We start from the raw sequence: 22,374 nt of genomic DNA on the forward strand, positions 1-22,374 counted from the left end.
TGAATGCGGACTCTGGAGCACTCCATTCCAGGTCTATTAGTTGCTGGGCGGCTTGCAAGAGAGGGAAGTGGCAAGAAGTTTGGTGGAGTCCCTCTAACAGAGGGTTCGCCTTGGGCTCCCCCGAAGCGCCTGTGTCCGGGATAGCGAGTTCCTTCAGACTGTGGGTGACCAGGTCTGAGAGCGCGTCCTTGGTGAAGAAGCGTCTCATGGTTCGGTGAGGTTCTGTCCCGGGGGGGGGGGGGGGGGGGGAGTTCCCCTTCCTCTAGGGGTTCTGTTTCCTCTTCAGAGTTGTCCGTGTCCCCATAGGTGGGGCTTCTGGGCAGTGGAAACATTTGTCTAAGCCTAGAGAGCCCTGTGGCATAAGGGTCTTCTGGTGGAGACGATGGCTGTCTAGCCGGAGGCTCCGTCTGCATATGGACGAAGGTGTGTAGACCTTTGAAGAATTCCACCCATGAGATAGACGCTGGGTCAAAGCTAAGGGGCGCCGAGTCCCTGGGGGTCCCCGTCTGAGGGGGTGTCCCGCTGGCATTTGCTAGGTTCGGGGTACTCACTGAGGAGCTAGTACTCGGTCCTGGGTGGAACTGGCCCTGGCCTGGATCTCCCAGGACCTCCTCGCACTGGGCGCACAGGGCGTTGGCCTCTTCGCTTTGTGCAGCTCTGATATGGCATGCTGGGCAGAGGCCTTGGGCCTTGAGCTCCGTTCCCGGTGGTCCCATGGCTGTAGGCGCGTATGACTTATGCGCGCGGCCTTTGTGTGTGTAACTTTATGCACACATGTATTTTTGTGCGCCAAGCCGGCCTTGTGCGCCCGGATCGAGACGGCGGACAGGGCAGCGAATAGGGTCAATATGGCTACGGCGACCACGTGGGCAATATGGTGACCACTTCGGAGGATCTCCACGTGGGAGGACCCTTGAAACTAACCGGGGCCTGGCCCTGCTAGGGCAGATCAAGCTGGTGGCACAGGTCCTGGCCGGCGACCTGTTCGACTCCTTGAACCTCGGAGACCGGAGTCTATGTTTAAGATTTCTACCTTACCTTGTCTTCAGTGCTTCCCGGTTTCGTCCCGGGCGGTCTCCGGCTGCTGGGGGAGAGGGCAAATACCTTCACCGCCGCGCTCGAGGGTGCACCCGCTGCCTCTCAACTGCGCCCGAGATTGGGAGCTAGGTCCTCACCGTGATTCGGCCGCCGGACCGAGGCTCCAAGGGACCACGGAAATCACGTCAGGAAATCTCAACTGGGGGAGGGACACGAGAGTATCACCGCAGGAGAGCGGGGCTCGTCTTCAGAGGTAAGTTTTCTTCCGAATATGGGTTTTCTCTGTTGAATTTTGTTCTAACACTATGAGAGCGTGCAGATAGTCCCTAACTGCTATGGAGACGGAAAATACTGAAGAGCTGCACTTCCTACAGGGGTATATGTACTAGGGGCTGACGTCAGATTGAAATCTGGTCCGTCTCCAACTGCCATGATGAGTACACTATACCCAATGGTCCTGAGTCCATCTGCTACACACTAGGAAATATATTTTTTCCCCAAAATGTTAATGTTCCACTTTTTAGTTTGTTTTTTCACCTTAATTATTCCTTTGTTACTTTTCCACTGATCTCCCAACCCTCTAAAACAGTACACTGCTCAGTCTCATCAGATTCCTTTATATAAAAAAGTGCACAACACTGTTGATGTAACTGTATATTTTTCATTTATCTGTGTTGTATGTATATTTCACCGTCCGAACTAGGCTCTGTATTAAATATATTACACTGTCAAAAATCTATAAATATATAAAAATATCAATTGCTTTACTTGTGTTGTATGCATATTACATTTTTGCCTCTTGTGCTCCCTTTATGTGGTTTTGGTTTACTAGTTTTGCTGGAAAACTTTGTTCATGCACATTTTTTCTTATAGGTTATTTACCACACTGTCAAAGTCAGCCTTTGTCCATCCAAGGCAGCTCTACAAAACACAGTCCCATGTCGGGGGACTGAACACATTAACATCTATTTAGGCGACTATTGTACAATCAATTAAATTCACATTTTTCTATCTTGAATTAAAAGCAGTATTTGTTTTTGAAACATTTGTTATTCTGTATTCTCTTTGTTTATTTATCCATTTACCTGAAAATCCACTCAAATGTTATCAAAGCACACAATTTGTTTTTTGAGTTAAAAAAATTAATTGGTGTGGAGGTTTTGGGGGGGGGGGGTTTGTTGTTGTTTTTACACACTCAGGGCTATTTATGTCATTAGCTTACTGCGTCCCATGATACCACAGATTTCTACTGCACAAGTAAACCAAAACTCACGTTAAAATGTTCTGCTCCAATTTTTACACGGGTTTTATTACATCTGATACTTTGTGTTTTTATAAGAACAAGGTTCTCTTCAAAAGGAACTTTCCCACAGCTTAACATACCTACAGGGTGACAGGGGAATCCTAAAGAAAAGGCACCAAGGGCTATCATTAGTACAGGCTGTTGGCAGTATGATGCTGTGTGCTCAGTACATGAACGTATTTGTCAGGGATTATTTGTTATATAAGTTAATATAATAAAGAGACTGGTACAGGATATATTAGCATCACCCTATGCCCATTTCATGTGAAACAATAAAAGCAAGAAATCTGATTGGATAATTATAAACCATCTGGGAAAGTTTGGCCAAAGTGATAAAAGGAGTGGAAAACAGCCATGGCATCACCAGTGACTATCTGCCTGCTGGACAAGAGTGTTTTTGCATCTTTACACAACATACTGATTATGAAGTGGAATTATTCTGGCTCTTTATGCACTCATTTACAGGCCGATACAGTACAGTGCGCTCCGGCAGAGTGCACTGTTAACCCGCAGTTGGACACGCGTTTGACGCGCTAGCTTTACCCCTTATTCAGTAAGGGGTAATAGCGCGAACACGCGCGTCCAACCCCCCTGAAACTAATAGCACCCGCAACATGCAAATGCATGTTGATGGCCCTATTAGTTATTCCCGCACGATTCAGTAAGTAAAATGTGCAGCCAAGCCGCACATTTTACTTTCAGAAATTAGCACCTACCCAAAGGTAGGCGTTAAAATTTCTCTAAGCACCGGGAAAGTGTACAGAAAAGCAGTAAAAACTGCTTTTCTGTACACCCTCCGACTTAATATCATGGCTATATTAATTCGGAGGTCCCAAAAGTAAAAAATAATGAAAAATAAAAAAAATTTAAAATCAGCCCACGGCTCGCAGGTTGAAAACCGGACGCTCGATTTTGCCGGCGTCCGGTTTCCGAACCCGTGGCTGTCAGCGGGTCCGAGAACTGACGCCGGAAAAATTGAGCGTCTGCTGTCAAACCCGCTGACAGCCGCCGCTCCTGTCAAAAAGGAGGCGCTAGTGTCCCTAGCGCCTCCTTTTACCGCGGGCCCTAATTAGAATATTTTTATTTACTGGATCACGCGCACAGGACACTGGCCTGTGCGCACGCTGGGAGAGCGGGCACTTGCCCGCTCTCCCGCGTTTCTTTCTGTATCGGCCTGTTTGTCAGATATAAGTAACTTGAAAGTTCAATGCTTACCAGGGTATTTTAGCCCAGTCTCGTCTTATTTTGTTGCGTCCGGTCTCAGACGGCTTCGACCTTTATGCCTCACCTTTCTTCCTTCTCTCTCCTCAAGCCTTGGGAAGTTGGCTGCCACTGCCTCTTCATGCCACTCTCCCTGGCGTCCCCGGATTGGCAACGGCGTTTGCCATATTTCTCCTGAGGGACTCCTAGGGTGCGCACGCGCACACCACTCACGTCTTTATCCACATCATGGCGGGAACCTCGGGGGCATCCCCTACGAATGACGTCAGCACATCCTGGTATTTAGCCTGCCCTTCGTTTGCTAACAAACCGAGTTAGCAAGGATTGGATTAGCTCCGGTCTAAACTGCTCTGCTGCTTCCTTGCTGCCGCAGGAAGCTCTCTCTCTCCACCCTTCGGGGTAATTCTACTCTAACCTGGGTACCCGCTCCTCAGGGGCCCTTCTACTTTCTCTTTCTTTCTTTATTTAAAGTCTTTTCTATACCGTCGTTAAGTTAGGCACCGTCACAACGGTTTACAATGAGGCACATAAATTAATATTGCTGAGTTAAATTATATCAACTAAACAGGTGCCATTAAGTTACGGTAACAGTTTCATAAAAAATACTAATTGGTGGGTGTGATAAATCATGTCCATTCCTATTTGTATCAGCTTTAAAATAGATTAGAAATTGTATCTTAGTCTTTGGTGGTGAGCGAAAATAAAATAAAATACACACATATTGATTAAGGTGATGTGTGTGGGTGTTCTACTGACCGCATCCTACACTTCCCTGGGATACCAGGTACTCGCTCCTTGAGGGCCTGCTCTCCCTAACCTGGTGCCTTCCACTCTACAACTTCTGCCTGCCAAGAACTCCAAAGATACAGCTTCTGCTTCAGTGAGTACTAACCTATCAGTCTATCTCACCTACAGCTTCAGCGCTCTACATCAGGGACCTGTTCCTGTTCACCGCACTGTCTCCACCAACTCTAGAGTGAGACGGGTCCTCTCTGCTGAGGATCCCTGGACTACTACTGCTGGAGATACCTTCCACTGCTGTCCACTTCCCGGGCAGTGCCACTGTGCTGTACAATAAAACTACTTCTCTATGTTTTGCGTGCAAAGAGTCTAGCCTGGTACTGCAGTTCCTCACGGGGCTCCTCCCCATGGGAGTGGCCATCACTGCAGTACCCAAGAATCCACTCCAACACCTCATAAGCATAACAATTTTTAGTATCATCCCAAAGTATTCTGTGTTTGTGGCCCTGTTTCTTAAATAGCAAGGGCAGGGGTACAAATCACAGAATGCATACAACAAGAATATATGAACAAGTGACTATAAAATATTGTTAAGCTAATACTGTAATACTGGAATCAATAAATAAGCTAAATATCATAATTCAATTACGAAGATGGAAGAAATAAGGCAGGACTGGAGGTTGCACTACTGAGAAATATATGGTGTTCTCATATTTAACAAATATACATACATTGTTACTTTAATGTCAAGTTTAACTAATGTCAGCAATTTCACATAAAGGACAGGTAATTCACTAAACTTAAGCTCACTTTGCACAGATTTGCTAAACAGATTCAGTTTTGTATTATAACAATTGGAGTTTACAAGATACTTAACAGCATGGCTGCACTCAAAGACTCTTACTCATTTTAATACGTGTGCACAATCTGTTTAATTTATTCATTAGTAATACTGAGAGTTGATAACATACATACTGCTAATTAAAATATAATCATCCAGTTACCCTGTTAACCATAGTAACTTTACTCCTGGTAAAGACAGTGATAGTGCTTTGAGAAAGCAGAGTTGCTTACCCATAACAGATGTTCTTTAAGGACAGCAGAATGTCAGCCCTCACAAGAGGGTGACATCATCCAATGGAGCTTGGTCCAGAAATTTTATATCACAATTTCTAGATCTTTGACTGTGCCTCACTGAGAATGATCAGCATGCCAACATACAATGCAGGGACCCTTTCAATCTTATATCTTAGCATTTTCTCTCCATATATATCTATGTACCTGTATAAATGGACCTTTGTTTTCATTTTATTTTGCCTGGGAATTGCAATGTTATAATAAAAAGAAATCAATGAAAAAATGACTGTTATAACACATGGAAGCAAAATCAGTGGAAGAGTCAGTTTTTCACAGATTTCTTTTTGTTCTAACATTTAAACTCCCAGGCAAAATAAAAAAAAAAAAGCTGAAAACAAAGCTCCCTGCATATTTAACTGGAAGGCAACTCCAGAAGTGTCAGACGAGTTCTGTGAGGACTGACATCCTGCTATCCTCAAAGAATTGTTACAGGTAAGCAACTCTTTCTCCAAGGACAAGTAGTATGGCAGTCCTAGCGAATAAGGAATCCCTAGGTACAGACTGTCCCAAACAAAAAAAAAAAGGAAATAACCACAACAAAATGCTATCGGGCACAACAAAAATATCTATTGACAAGAAGCCCTGCTCCATTTTATCTCATCCATGAGGGGCAGCCTGGAACAAAAACTACAGACCCTAGGAGGGAGTGCATTTGGGTTCTACACTGTAAACAAAATTCCACAGGACAGACTGGCCAAACCTACTGTTGCATCAGTCATCCCTGTTCACAAACAGTAGTGAGATATGAATCTATGGAAAGAACACCACATCGCAGTTTTGCGGAACTCCTCCATGGGGACTAATCATAGGTAAACCTCCAATGCTGTCATGGCTCAAGATAGAGTGAGCTTTGACATGCCTCACCAGATTCAGGACCACCTGCACATAACAGAAGGAAACACAATCTCCTAGCCAACAGGATAAAGTCTGTTTAGCAACAGTAGCACCCAGCTTATTGGTATTAAAAAAAAAAAACAAACAACCAAACAAACAAAAAGCTGGGTGAACTTTATGAGCTTCAGTCCGTTCTAGGTGCAAAACCAAGGCTCTCTTGCAGTCCAAACTATGCAGTGGTTGTTCACCTTGGTGGATGGGAAAAAATGTTGGAAAAACGAATAAGATGGAATTCCATCACCACCTTAGATAGGAACTTAGGATGGGTATGCAGAACCCCCTAGTATGATGAAATTTGATATAAGGTGATTAATTTACTAGAGCCTGGAGCTCACTGATCTACATGCTAAAGTGACCACCACCAAAAACATGACCTTCCAGGTTCAGATCACAGGAGTGCAGCAGCTCAAAGGGAGCTTTCATCTGCTGGGATGAAACCATGTTGAGGTCCCAAGACAACTGGAGACCTAATGAGAGGTTTCAAATGAAGCAAGCCCCTCAAACTGGATAACCAAAAGCTTGTACAGTGATGGGTCTACCTTCTATATGCTAATGCTAGGCACCACATGCACTAAGGTGAATTCTTACTTAATTGGACTTGAAACCTGACTCAGACAAATGTAGAAGGTACTCTAGCAGTTTTTGTGTACAGCACGATAAAAGATATACGGTGCCTTTAGCTCACACCACAAATGTAATTATTTAGATTTTTATATTCTGCTTTTCAGCTCTTCAAAGTGTATATCATTCAGGTACTATAGGCATTTCCCTATCCCCACAGGGCTTACAATCTAATTTTGTATCTGCAGCAATGGAGGGTAAAGTGACTTGCCCAAGGTCACAAGGAGCGGCAGTGGGATTTGAATCCTGGTTTCCCTGAGACATAGCCCACTGCTCTAACCACTAGGCTACTCCTCCAAGGCAATCCTCTTCCATTTAAGTCCATAGGCCTTCCTAGTGGAATCCTTTCTTGAAGGTAAAATAACTGAAGAGATATCCTCTGCTAGATCAAGGGGTTAAAACTTCAATCTCTCAACATCTAGGCAGTGAATGTCAGGAACTTAACATTGGGATAGCAACTTGCTTTGATTCTGAGTGATGAGATCTGGGGAAGTCCCCAACTTAATTGGTTCCCTGATAGACATTTTTCTAAGGCACAGGAATCAAATCTGCCTCAGTCAGAAAGGGATTATTAATATAAGATTCCCCCTGTACTCTTTCAGCTTCGACAGTGTCTTCGCAACCAGCAGTATTGGAAGATATGCGTACAAAAGCCCCTTGGCCCCATCTGAAGGCAAAGACATCCAAGGCTAGGTTACCTTGTGCTCTTTCCTTGGAAAATAAGAATGAAGCCTGCCTCTTTCAAGGGGACACAAACAGATCTACCACAGGAGTGCCCCACTTGTGGAAAATTTGGTTTGCTATCTTCCAGTCCAGGATCCATGCTTCTGGCTCCAGGATCTGGCTCAATCTGTCTCCATGCCTGCCAGATATGTGGCCCTTAGAACCATCCCTTGACAGACGGCCCAGTCCCACAGCTGGACAGTCTCCTGACAGAAGAGGTATGAGCTCATGCCTCCCTGTTTGTTGATGTAGAATATCACAGGCTGGTTGTCCAACAAGGACTACTCTGTTAGCCAACCGATCTCTGAAAGCCCTTGGAATGTACCAGATCATCCTTAGCTCCAGGAAATTTATTTGAAGAATCTTTTTCTAAGCAGATCAAAAACTTGAGTGCACAGCCCTTCCACAAGAGCTCCCCAAAGCAGGCTGGATGCAATATATTGAGGACAATTTGGACTGTGCAACGTAGATGCTGTCTCATAGATCCTTAGTAGCCTACAGCCACTGAGATCTGAGGATCCACTGGGCTCTCCTCATATGGAGGGAGACAGGTCAAGGAAATGACATATAAGTTAATACCATAAGGCCTAACATCCTCTACATGTTCATGCTGACATCTGATAATTCATTTGAATACTTTCCACTGTGGATATCAAAGTGACAGTCCTCTGCTGTGGAAGGCAGGATTTTGCCTGAGTTGCATCTAGCAGAACTCTGATAAACTCCAATTGAGATAGGCAGGCTCAAGTGGGACTTGGTGTAGTTGATAACAAACCCTAGTAATGCCAACACCTGGAGAGTCATGTGGATTCTGTGGCACCTGCCTGCAATATGCTCTTGACAAGCACTTCGTCCACACAGGGATACATATGTACCAGCTTGCACATGTGCACCATCATGGCAAGACATTAGTGAAGATACACAAAGTTGACACTAGGCCAAAGGGCAGTAAACAATGGTTTCCTATAACAAAATCCAAAATATTTCTGGTGCAGGATATCTTTAAAATTGAGAGAGAGCATAGCAGTCCCCCTTTTTGGAGAAAAGGAATTAAGGTGCTCAGGGAAGCCATCTAGAACTTCTCTTTTCAGAAATTTATTCAAGGCCCTAAGGTCTAGGATGGGATGGAGTCTTCCTTTTGTCTTTGGAATCAGGAAATACTTGAGTAGACTCCCTGCTCTCTTTTCCCTAGTACAACAAGTTCAATCGCTTTGGGCTCCAACAGGAAGGAGAACTCCTTTTGAAGTAGTACCTGATGTGACAAGTGACCCCAATTGGGGTCCAGGGATCAATTTGGTGGGAGATCCAATATATTCAATTTGTACTCTTTTCTTATGATGCTGAGGACATGTCTGAAGTTACACTGGGTCAGTGTACATAAAATCTCAGCCTGCCAACAACAGGAAAGTCCTCCAGCATGGGTTCAGGAACACAGGATATACTTTTCATGATAAAGTTAAAACCTTGTCCCAGGTGTTGACTGGGATGCTGGCTGTGGCTTAGGGGAACACAGCTGCCCTGGACAGGCACACAGGGTCTGCTGCTTCCTCGATTAGAAAAGGTGCCTCCTCTGCCCCATCCTCTGATATCTGCTGGAGAAGGAGAGCTGCTGCAGCATTCCACAGTGTTCATATATCTTAACACCACTCCCTTTACTTTATCCCCGAAGATATTCTCTTCAGAACATGAAACATACAAGAGTCTTTCCTGAATCTCTATTCGGAGGTCAGCAGGCACCAATCTCCATAGCAGAAACTCTAGATGCCATTTCAAAATCAAAGGTCAAATGGAGCATGTGTTTCCATTTCCTTGTCCACCATTGACAGGTGAGCATCTTGCTGCTTTTAAGGAATTTGCTCGGCCTCCCCCTGCATCTGCCTCTGCATGTTCAGCACATGCTGGCCACAATTTATGGGCCATAAAGAACTGGTAGGAGGCTATGTTGGTATGTAGCATAGCACCCTGAAAAACACTCCTCCCAAAAGTGACTAGGGTCCTAGATTCCTTCCTCAGGGGCACCAAGGAATGAGTCCTTTGCTTCTTGTCCTTCTTGACAGCAGATCTCATCACCATAGATTGGTGCAGTAGCTGCCTGTTTTCAAATGCAGGAGCCTTCTGAACAAGATAGATCACATCTGTCTTGTTTATGGGAGGTCATTGTACTTCCTGAAGAATCTCATGAATTGGGACAGCCATTACCCATTTAGAATGCCCCACAAACTAGAGACTATCTAGCATCTTGTTTCTGGTCTCATCCTCCATTTAAATAAATGGAATGGCCTCCACAGTTCTCTAACTAAACCAATGAAGGAGACCTTCTCAGAAGGGAACTTCCTATTCTCTAGGGAACAAAAGGGATCAGAGGGAAGACCAGTTGATTCCTCCTCTTCAGAGACATTGTCTGATTTATAGTTGTACCCCCAAGAGAGTTCAAAGTCAGACCCAGACTGGTAAGCTGGTGATCTAGACACTGATGGTGCCCAATCCACAAACAAGGACTTAGGCAAGAGGTGCTTTTGTCTACTTTGGCCTGGATACCGAGGAACCTCAGAGCCTTGGGGAAGCTTCCTCTCCCAATGGGCTGAAAATCACCATCAGGGCAGCTAACATTGATCCTGATTCCCCTTCAGGAACAAGCATCAGCACAGATGCCAGTGTCACTGCACAGCTGCCAGGCAGCCACAGGGACATAAACAGCAGCTCGACTTGGCCTGCACTAGTCCCGATGTATTTCATGCCAGAGCACAGAGGCCTTGCAGTACCTTGCCAGAGGCTTGCTGAATCTTTTAGTCCAACTCCTCCTCAAAGATAGCAGATGCCAATGCTGACTAACTGGGAAGTAGAAGGGGTGGCTACATCTTCCTGGGAACAGAGATGTACTGGTGATGGACACAGACCTTTGGAGACTGGCGAAGTTCCTGGGCCGTCAATGAGGTTCAGCTCTCTTTGTAGGACCACTTCAGTGGGTTCTTGGTTCCTGGCATCACACACCGAAGATCAATGCTGGTCCTTCTTAAACTTTCCATGAAACTGGTGTCAAAAGAGGTGGAACACATTGCCTTCTTTGATTGGAAAGAACCAGGTGAGGGCCTGTTCGATGCTTGACACTGAGGGAACCGATCACTCCTCCAATGTCAGTGCATCCTTCTCAATCAAGGCAGCTCCACAGTCCTTCCATATTGATTCCTCCAATGCAAATGGATGGGACTGCTGGTACCCAAAGTGCTTCTCCATCAGTTCCAGCCGAGTCAGTCATTCCCTTGTCATCGTTGCACATAGGCAACACCTACAGATGTCATAAGATGCCCCAGGCATAGAATACATCTATCGAGAGGATCAATGATAGACATAACCCTTTGCAATGAGGGCATCGCTGAAACCCACTAGACACAGCGAACCAGAAAATAAGAGAGATAACTTCGAATTCTATTGTGGTACGCAAACTGATGCCCAACAGGCACCAAAGGTGCATTGACCCAGCACCAAGACAAAGAAAACTTCAAAAACACGCAAAAATATACCAAAGGCAACTATCGGGAAATGGATACAAAGCAGCAGGGCCCTGTGATAAACAATCCTGTGACCCCCCCCCCCAAAAAAAAACAAAAACCCCCACAGATCTAGGTACAGGAGAGTAAAGAATTGCAACCATTGGGCTCCACAAAGAAAAAGAGGCTGAAGGGGCTCCCCATATGGATGCATAGTATATTGGCAAGCTATGTATTCTCACTCAGTGAGGCACAGTCAAAGTTCTAGACATAAAAGTTCCAGGACGGGCTCCATTGGATGTCACCTACTTGTGAGGACTGCCATCCTGCTTGTCCTTGGAGAATTCATAAGTGTTGGCCTCATTTCTTAATTGCTTCAGGCATATGACAGAAAGCTTACATCATATGAGAAATTTGTATCTTTTTTTTATTATTATTTTATAAATTTTAATTACCACCTTCTCCAAAAGGTCAAGGTAGTTTCCAAGAATACAAACATAATTGATACCAAACAAAAACACACAAAAATAGATTTAAAAAATAAAATATATTTAAAAAAAACCTAAACTAAAAACATTAAATCAAGCCTCCCAATGATGTAAATCTGTATAAAAAATCACAGTATCAAGAAAAAAAAATTTCAATGGTGCTATTGGGTCTCAAGATCAAATGCAAGTTGAAATAGCTATATTTCAATAGTTTTCTGAAGCTTTTTATACATGCTAAGGTGGTAGTGTGTTCCAGAATATGGCATCTGCTATAGAAAACACACGCTCCCTTATTTCAGAGAGGCACACCATCTTCAGTGATGGCACCATGAGGAGCCTAGCTTGAAAATAGTAAGTTTCTTGTTGGAATATACATCTTTAATAAAGCAACAATCCCCAATGAATCTGGATACTCCAAAAGTGATTTAACAGAGTAGAGATATAGAACAAGTAATTGCTATGTATAACCCACCTGGTTTTAGTTCTTTCCAATCATTGCTTGACTATTTTTACTCAAAGCCTTTTAACTGTTTTTTTTATCACTATCTTGTATATCTGTTTTGACTAGACTGTAAGCTCCAAGGAGCAAAGACTGTATCATAGATGTCTCTCTGAAGCACTGTATATACTTAATAGCTCTAAAGAAATCACAAAACTCATCACGATGTAAGCAAATCAGCAGATACAGGCTGTATTTTAATGCAGATTAATACCTGGAATCCATGAAAGCTGGACATCAGCGGCTCTGTCTGAAAAAGGTAAAGAGACAATGTATCATTGCATGGCACTTTTGAAAACATGACCTAGCAAATGTGAACCAGTAAAGATTTCTGCTCCCATTTCTTAAACCAAAGAAGAATTTGTACAATCGGTCCCAAGTATAAAAGATATAGCAAAGTTGCTTACCTGTAACAGGTGCTCTCCAAGGACAACAGGCTGTCAGTCCTCATACATGGGTGACATCATCGGATGGAGCCCAGCCCGGAACTTCGATCTCAAATATTCTAGAGCTTTCAAACATGCCTATTGAGCATGTGCAGCTGTAGTTATCACCCTGCCCCCTAGGCAGAGTCCCTCAGTCTATGATATAGCTAATACATGGAGAAACCAACTCCGGGAGGGGGCAGGTGGGTTTTGTGAGGACTGACATCCTGTTATAGGTAAGCAACTCTGCTTTCTCCGAGGACAAGAAGGATGGCAGTCCTCACACATAGACTGCCCACACAGGACAAAGCAGGGAATTCCACAGTACTGAAATAGGAAAATTAGTTTCTTACCTGATAATTTTCGTTCCTGTAGTACCATGGATCAGTCCAGACTCCTGGGTTTTGCCCCCCTCTAGCAGATGGAGACAGAGCAGTTACCAAAACAAACTCCGCCTATAAATAGGCTGGTGCCACCTACAGTCCAGCAGTATTACTCAATGTCAAAGCAGAATGGAAATCTCAAAACTATTATAAACTATATACAGTAAAAGAAACAAACTGGTCCACTGAACTCTCCCAGGACCTGAACCTTGAGAACCACTTGAGGACAAAATTCAGAACTCTGCCAATCTGAAATAAGATAATTTATAAGAACCGAGCGGACTCTCCCTTACTCTCATGTCTGAGATGGGTGGGATTCTGGACTGATCCGTGGTACTACAGGAATGAAAATTATCAGGTAAGAAACTAATTTTCCTTTCCCTGTATGTACCCGGATCAGTCCAGACTCCTGGGATGTACCAGAGCTTCCTTAATTGGGATGGGATCTGGAGAGGCCACTCGAAGCACTCCCTCTCCAAATCCTCCCACAACTGGAGCATGAACATCAAGTCTGTAATGTCTTGCAAAAGTATGCAAGGATTTCCAAGTAGCCGCCCTGCATCTCTCCTGCAGTGATACCATCTGAACTCTGCCCAAGACGCCGCTTGCGAACGAGTAGAGTGGGCACGCAGACCCGTAGGAAGGGATCTACCCCGAAGGAGATAGGCTGAACTAATAGCCTCTTTTAGCCAACAAGCTATAGTAGTTTTGGATGCCTGCTGTCCTCATTTAGGAACGATCCACAGCACAAAGAGATGGTCAGACACACAAAATTAATTGGTTACCTATAGGTAACACAGCAAAGGTCTGCAAACATCAAGCTTCTGCAAGTCACCAGCCAAAGGATCCGAACGGTCTAACTCCATGAAGGCTGGCAGATCAACCGATTGGTTGACATGAAAAAGGGAACCACTTTTAGCAAGAAAGACGGAACCGTCCTTAAAGAAACTCCCGAATCCGAAATCCACAAAAAGGGTTCCCTACATGAAAGTGCCTGGAGTTCCGACACCCTACGAGCCGATGCCCATGGTGCTCTGCATCGGTGCCCTGAGGTGTCTGACAGCGTCCACCGGTGCACACAGTGGCAATGTGCTCCCCGGAAGCAAGTGTCCTCAGTGCTCACAAGCGATGGATCACATCTATGGCACCAATAAAGCCGTGCCCAAGGTTCCAACAGCACTCACATCATAGGCGCCCACAGAACCATCGATGGTGCCCCAGGCGATTGCAGATGTCAACAATCAGGAGACACCAATGGTGTACAAAATGCCCAAAGCACCAACTAGCCAACACCACAGGCCAAAAATGCACAAGGGTCAGCAGCACCAATGGAGACCGGTGCCCAAAAGCATCAATGGTCCAGCGGTATCAATGACACCTGCGGTGCCTGAAGGCAGATGCCCAGTGGCACAGATGACTGCATCAGTGCCCAAAGGTAACGATTATGGCCAGCGTCCTAGACTGTTCCCCTTGACTCAGTTATGTGCCCAAGGGCATTGATGCCACAAGTTCAACGGCATCCATGCCGTTACCTATGGATAACACTAGCCTCGATAGCAACTCCAGCACTTGGCAGCACGGATGGTGCTTGAAGCACTGCAGGGCCGCTAATGCACCATGACCTCAGCATCTTTTGGCACTGTATGGCAGCTCCAGACATCCTCTAGAATGAGCGCCTTGTGCCATCGATGGCACAATTCGATGCCCCTCTGTATCCCTTCCAGACACCATAAAGGGGCTGGTCAGAGCCCCCAACACTCAATAGCCTCGAGGGCACAGAATCACTCCAAGGCGCCTCAGGTCAATGGCAGCCCCAATGCTAAATGGCATCGCAGCTGCCCCAAGTCCCTGTCAGCCAAGGGCTTCCATGGCGCTCAAAGGCTCTCAAGACCCCCACACCCCGGTAGTCGATGGCCTCGAGGGCAACCAAGCACTCAATGGCAATCCTGGTGCCCCCTGACAGCGATGGCACTCAACATCGTCGAGAACAGTCAGGAACGGCATCTCTGGCAAACATGCCAGATAACCTCCATGGCATTCAAAGGCATTAAGAGCAGCTCTGATAGTGTCAAGTGACCATGGCGCTTGATGGCAGTCCTGGTCTGATGCAGTCCAGACTACGACCCTCAAGGTCAGTGCTACTTCTCCGCTGCATAGAGGCATAGCACTTGATGACACTCGGGTCGATGTCGTTCTTCCGGTGCATCAAGAGCCCATGGCACTCGGAGTCTATGGCATATGACGGTACCTGCCGACGCCTATGGCATGGAAGGGCTCCTGTCCCTGGCTAAGGCAATTGACAGCATGCACCATATTTGATGGCATCCACGGTCAATGGACCTTACTAGAAGGTGCCCACGCACCTCAATGGCATCTACGGTGACCAAGGTGCTCAATGGCAATCCTGGTCCCCGACCCGGCTCTGACATTGATGTGTCAGCCCATTGGTACGCTTGCCCGGATGTGCATGGGCAACCGTTACCCAGCATGGCACCAAAGATGCAGCAGTAACACTGCTTGCCCAGACTTCTGCTCACCCTCTCTTAAAAGACTGCACTGCCATCACAGGCAAGCAGGAGGGGAGGCTACAACATCCAGAGCACCTGCCTGTGAAGACTACTTCCTTAGAATGTGGGGCAGATGAGCTTCCACCCTCCCCACCCAACAAGAACAGTGTGGTACTCAATCCCTTTACTGTCTGAGCCACTATTGATGCCTATCTATCTGTGAAATGACATGGAACTCCTGCCCTGGTAGAACCCAGTCATGTCCCCAGGCTCAGTGGCCTACATGGTTCACACACAGATTGCATTCTTTCAGTCCTATCAGCAACAGACAAAGGCACAAAAACAGACAGAGCAAGGAGAGGACACAGAAACTAAATTGCAGATGCAGTATTTATAAATTAATACAATGAGACTCTGCCAGGCTGCACGGCGACTAAGGCCCACTATGTTGTTGGCAGAAAGTTGAAAGTAAGAGAAATAAAATAAAAGGAAAAGAAAAAATATCATAAGGAAAAGAAAAGGAAAAAAGCTGCAGAAAATAACACAACAAATACTGGGAGGAGAAAACAAAGCTAAATACAGTGATTGCACAGTTTCTGTGACCACACAGCTCTACGAAAAAAAAGACTGAAGGACTCTGCCTAGGGGATAGGGTGGTAACAGCTGCACCTGCTCAGAAGGGCATGTTTGAAAGCTCTAGAATGTTTGAGATCAAAGTTCAGGCCAAGCTCCATCCAATGTCATTATCAATGTGTGACAACTGCCATCTTGCTTGTCCTCTGAGAAATATTGTACTCTGCTTAGCACAACAGGTCCAATATAAGTGAACAATAAATGATTACACTTTTTTTTTTTTTTTTTTTTTTTTAAAAAGACTGAACATATTTGCTTTTACCCATTCCATGACAATCTTGCAACCCAATAGGGCACTGATCATCATCAGCATACAAACAGCACTAGAAACCCTCCTCTTGTAAGATCTCACATAATGGTTGAAAATAAAGAAGATGGGCGACAATATTAACCCTTGTGGAACACCGAATGTCAGACCCATGTCTTAGATGTAGGATTATGCATAGCCACTTGCTGTGGTCGGGCCCTATAATAAGGTATAAACCAAGGCAGATAATCTGAGTCAATCTAACCACATTCAATTGGTTAACCATGTTGAAGGTCATGGAGAGGTCCAGCAGAGCAATCACCATACTCTTCCCTCTAACCAGCCCTTTATAAAGATCATCTAGTAGGGATACCGGAACTGTTTCTATCCATGGAATTGACAAAATCCAGATTCGAATGTATCCAGTAAATTTATCAGTTTGCAAAACAAGGTATAAGGGAAAATAAAAATACCAGAGGTCGTTCACAATTACTTCTAAAGATGCCTTTTAAAAGAAAAATGAAGATTGTCATATGACACTGAGCAGGGGAGGATGCAGAGAACCTTACTCCAGGGACCATTCAAGTTCATCTGACCTCTACCACCTTTGATTGTTTCTGCAAAATGCTCTGATAAGTGGGAGAATTTAAAAGGCCTTGTTTTGGTTCTGAGTTTGGAGTAGATATGAACACAAGAAGCTCAAAAAAAGAAAAAGAAAAGATATCGGCTGGTGAGGCTAAGATGGCGATGGTGGCGTTGAACACAGATACCTCTGCGGTAGGCACTGCATATGTGGAGGACATCACCAAGGCAGTCACTCGAGCTTTTGAATCGCACTTTGACAAGCTAAACAAAATGTATGAGAAGCTGGAAGAAATGACCCATAAAATTGGGAAAATTGGTCTCAGAGTAGAAGCCGTGGAGCAGCGAGTATCTGATGTGCAAGATGGGATGAAGAGTCATTTAGGAGATATTCTCATGCTAAAAGACGCATTACCAACTTGTAAAAACCTGCTAGAGGACCTAGAAAATAGATCACGTCGTAACACCCTTTGTTTCGTTGGCCTTCCCAAATGTTTGGTGGATGAAGAACTGCGGGATTCCTGGAAACATGGATGTCTGTGGAATTGAGCCTAAGTGTGATACAAGGGGCCGTGGTGGTGGAGCGTGCCCACAGGGTGGGGGTAAAATGAGTGATGGATATAAAACCGAGAGTATTAACAGCTCGCATTATGAATTTTGCCCAAAAAGAAGCCATCCTTAGAGCAATTCGCCCAGGTAAAGCAGAGTTGCTTACCTGAAACAGGTTTTCTCCTGGGACAGAGGATGTTAGTCCTCACACATGGGTGACATCATAGGATGGAGCTTGGCACAGAAAAAATGTCAAATGCCCAGCATACTCTAAACCACACATCCATGTGGGATCCTTCTTCAGTCTTGTAGCATAGAATTATGATTAAAATAAAAAAAAAAAAAAAAAAACCAGTACAAACCCAACTCCATGGGGTGGTGAGCAGGTTTCATGAGGACTAACATCTTGCTATCCTAGGAGAACACTTGCTACAGGTAAGTAACTGTGCTTTCTCCTAGAACAAGCAAGATGGTAGCCCTCACACAAGGGCAAATCCTGAACTACAGGCTGCTCTCTAACACAAAAGGGGCGTAACAAGCTTGAACCAGGTGCCAATGGGCACAACCACAGTGCTGTTGGTAACAGAGGGGGAGACAGCCTGAACCCAAACAATGGACCCTAGGCAGGGAGAGTTGGGTTCCACACCTCAAAGAGATTCTGAAGGACAGACTGGCCGAACTTGCTGTCACGTCGGCCATCCTTTTTCAGACCGAACCAAATGTATGGACAGAACTCCATCGCAGCCTTGCAGATCTCCTCCACGAGAACTGCTCACAAGTGGGCCACCAACATTGCCATGGCTCTGACAGAATGAGCCTTGACATGACCCCCAACCCTAAGATATAAGGTGGATAAGTCACTAAGGCCTGCAGCTCGCTGACCCTGCGTGCTGAAGTGACCGCTACAGGGTCAGGTACTTCAGGTCACAGGAGCACAGCGGCTCAAAGGGAGCTTTCATCAGCTGAGCTAGCACCACACTGAGCATTTTTTGTGTGGGGTAGCAGAACGGATCTAGGGCCTTCTGCTCACATCACACAGAAAACTTCCTCCACTTCAGTCCGTAGGACTTTCTAGTGGAAGGTTTTCTGGAAACCACCAGGACCCGAGAAAGATCTTCAGAGAGATTGAGTAGATGCAGAATTAACCTCTCAACATCCAAGCTGTGAGAGACAGGGGCCTGCCCTGATCTTTCGTGATGAGATCTGGGAAAGTCCCCAAAATTATCTGTCTCTGGATGGACAACTCCCGAAGGAGTGGAAATCAGATCTCTTGGCAAATGAGGGGATATGAGGATCACAGTCCCTCGATCCTCGCAAAGCTTCAAGAGAGTCTTCGCCACCAGAGGAATCGGAGGATACGCATATGAAGACCCTTGCCCCAATGGTGGGCAAAGGTACCAGAGGCTGGTTCGCCATCTGACCTGTACAGGGAGCAGAACTGCGTCACCTTCCTGTTGCAGAGGGACACAAATAAGTCTACATCTGGGTTTCCCCATAGGCAGAAGATCCGGTTCACCACTCGTTGGTCCAGAGACCACTTGTTGGGTCTAAAGGCACAATTCAGTCTGACCGCTATCACGTTCTCTGATCCAGCCAGATACATGGTACTGAGAATTCCATCCCATGGGACAGGCCTCAGGACCAGATCTGGACCGCTTCCTGACACAGGAGGTACAATCCTGTGCCTCCCTGCTTGTGACATTCTACATCGGTACTTGGTTGGCTGTTTAGATCAGGACAATTCTGTTGGATAGCCGATCTCTGAAAGCACACAGCGCATACCTGACCTAACGGAGCTCCAGGAAGTTGATTTCACACCGTGCTTCTGGGTGGACCATAAGCTTTGGGTGCGGAGCCCCTCTATATGAGCTCCCCACCCCAGAGTGGATGCATCCATGGTTAGGACAATTTGGGTAGGGGGATTTTGGAAAGATATTTCCCATTCCAAATTTGAGAACACCTGCCACAAGGACAAAGAATCCCAGAAAGACGGCGTGACTCTGATGCGAGCCTGGAGGTTCTGCATGACCTGGCACCACTACGACCTCAGGGTCCATTGGGCTTTGCGCATGTGCAAGCATGCCAAGGGAGTAACATGGATGGTTGTGGCCATGTGACCCAACAGCCTCAACATGTGCTGAGATGAAACCTGCTGGTTCTGTTGAATCACCACCGCTATGGATGCCAGGGTGACCGCCCTGGATCGCGGCAGGAAAGTGCTTGCCTGAGCTGAATCTAGCAGGGCTCCTATGAAGTCTAATCAAGGTGTTAAGCTGAGGTAGGACTTTGGGTAGTTGATGACGTACCCTAGTCAATCCAACTCCCGGATGGTCAAACACATGGACCGATTGGCCCCTGCCTAAGAGGAGCTCCTGTACATCCGATCGTCCAAGTAAGGGAAAACCTGCACTCCTAGTCTGCGGAGGTGTGACCCCCATCACAGCCAGGCATTTTGTGAAGACACATGGGGCCGATGCTACTCTCTTCTGTAAGTGCTGTTTTCCCACCACAAATCTGAGATACTTCCTATGACTTGGAAAGATCTCTGCATCCTTTAAAATCGAGGGAACATAGCCAGTCCCCATTTTGCAGGAGGGGAATCAGGGTGCCCAGGGAAACCATCTTGAACTTTTCTTTTTTGAAAAACTTATTCAAGGTAATCAGGCCTAGGATGGGACGGAGTCCCCCTGTTTTCTTTGCAATCAGGAAGTACTGGGAGTAGAATCCCTGCCCTCTTTGCCTTGGTAGGACAGATTTCACCACTCTGGCTGTTAAGAGGACAGAGAGCTCCCTTAATAGTACCTCCTGATGCACTATTAGCCCCCAAAATGGGCACAGAGGACAATTTGGCGGAACACTCAATAGGTTCAATTGGTACCCTTGACAGACAATGGATAGAATCCACTGGTCCAAGGTTATACTGGGCCAACAATCTGCAAAGAACTGTTGTCTGCCCCGACCAGGGGTTCCAGCATCTCGGGTACAGGTGGTTGCCTCATGCTCCCTACATTCCATTCAAAACCCTGTCCCAGGATTTGGCTGGGGTACCGGCTGAGGCTTAGGAGCTTGCTGCTGCTTCTGTCACGAGAGCTCACACTCTGCAAATGGAAGCAAGAGGCCAGAGGATAGTACTTCCTCTGGGGATAGAAAGACCTCTGACCCTGTCTCGCAGGCCTCCTGGCTGAGGAAGGCAGGTCTGAACTGCTGGCAGAGAGTTGTTAGAGAGTCTCATGGTGATCCTGCAACTGGGCCACCGTATCCCTCACCTTATCTCCAAAATGATTCTCTCCTGTACACAGCAAGTCATCTGCTCACAGCCATGCCATTCTTGGGCACAGATTCCCGCTGCAAAGACTCTAGATGTCGTCTCAAAAGCATTGTAGGTTGAACGAACCTCATATTTTCCACACGCCAGGCCCTGACGCACCAGCGATAAGGTGTCTTGCTGCGAAGGCAGCCGTTCAGCCGCCTCCTGCACCTGCTTTCAGAGGTTGAGTGAGTAGTGGCTCGTGTAGAGCTGGAAAGAAGTGATGCAGGCAATGAGCATGGCCCCCTGGAATATTTTCCTCCCAAGAATGTCCATTACTCTGTGATCCTTCCCCGGAGATGCCGAGATATGGGTCCAAGAGCACTTGGCACTCGAGAGCGAATTCAACCACTACAGATTAGTGCGACAGCTGACACTTCTCAAATCCAGTAGCCTGTTGAATGAGGTAAACTACATCCATCTTCCTGTTTACAGGAGGTACCGTAAGGGGGTGTGTTCCCAGATCCTCAGCAGCAACTCCTTAAACATCTCGTGCAACCTGACAGTCACAATCTCTTTAGAAGCCTCCACAAACTGGAGGATTTCCAGCATCTTGTGCCTGGCAATTTCCTCCGTCATTAACTGACAAGGGTTGGCCTCGGCCATCACCCGCACAAAACCTGAGAAGGTCACAAAACCTGAGAAGGTCAAGTCCTCCTGTGGAGACCTCCTTCATTCCTCTGGAGGAGACGGCTCTGAAGAGAGACCTTCAGAGTCCTCACTACGGAGCCTCATCCACACTATAATCCTCAGGAGATGGGATCCTAGGTGTGTTTGACCTTTGTCCAAAGGCATGGGTACCGGTGGGGGGGGGGGGGGGGGGGGGGGCTGCAGGCCTCTGTGTCCCTGCTGGCCTCAATGGTGCTTCCTCCTTGGAAGAACCAGCAACAAGCACTGTATCGGTCGGGGGAAGCATCGATGCCCTGCCAGGAACTGACGCCAACTGGGTTGGTTACACACCGATGAGCTCATTGAGCCATTCCCAGCAGCAGTTCCAGCAGGGAAAGCCCAGGCATCGGCACCATTGGTGCTACCGGATCGATGCCCTGCAACGCCCGCTCCACCACCAGCTGGACTCTGTGCTCCAACTCCTCCTCAAAAGTTGCTGATGTCAAAAGTGACTGGAAGGCAAGAGGGATAGCCAGATCTTCCTCGGATCCCAGAGGTGGATTGGCGACTGGCACCAGGACCGGTGGAGATCGTTGCAGACCCCCAGCATCAATGGATGGGCACTCCCCGCCGCATAGTTGCTTCAGGGCATCCCGGCAGGAGCAGGTGCCTTCCCAAGCCCAGCACTGTGCATCGAAGGTGACCAGTGCCAATGCTTCCTCAGCTTCCCTCAATACTCAGCCCGGCCTTTCCCCAGTGCAGAGGTCGAAGATGAACCCAACGTCCTCGACCTGGAAGAGACTGACAGGGATTGGTCCCTGGCACCTCTATCTACCGGCAGCATCGACGGAACCAATGTCCCCTCCGATGTCGATGGCTCAATGTCCATCACTGCGGCTCCAAGGTCTATCGGTGCAGATGCCGCCGATGCCGATGGCTTGAACTTCCTTGACCCAATGAGTTTCTCCATTTTATCAAG

The 22,374-nt window shown here is 46.5% G+C and overlaps 1 protein-coding gene across 12 annotated transcripts in view; it reads right to left on the reverse strand.

Annotated features, from left to right (window-relative positions):
- The window catches only part of RBFOX2 (RNA binding fox-1 homolog 2), a 932,501-nt gene that overhangs the window by 885,466 nt on the left and 24,661 nt on the right, over nt 1–22,374 (reverse strand). For all 12 annotated transcript variants that reach the window (XM_029590392.1, XM_029590393.1, XM_029590386.1 and 9 more), the window contains exon 2: nt 12,368–12,403. In XM_029590392.1, coding sequence (XP_029446252.1) covers nt 12,368–12,403 — 36 coding nt within the window. The remainder of the gene's footprint in view (nt 1–12,367; nt 12,404–22,374) is intronic.

Source organism: Rhinatrema bivittatum, chromosome 2 (assembly GCF_901001135.1).
Source record: "Rhinatrema bivittatum chromosome 2, aRhiBiv1.1, whole genome shotgun sequence".
In the NCBI taxonomy this organism is placed as follows: domain Eukaryota; kingdom Metazoa; phylum Chordata; class Amphibia; order Gymnophiona; family Rhinatrematidae; genus Rhinatrema; species Rhinatrema bivittatum.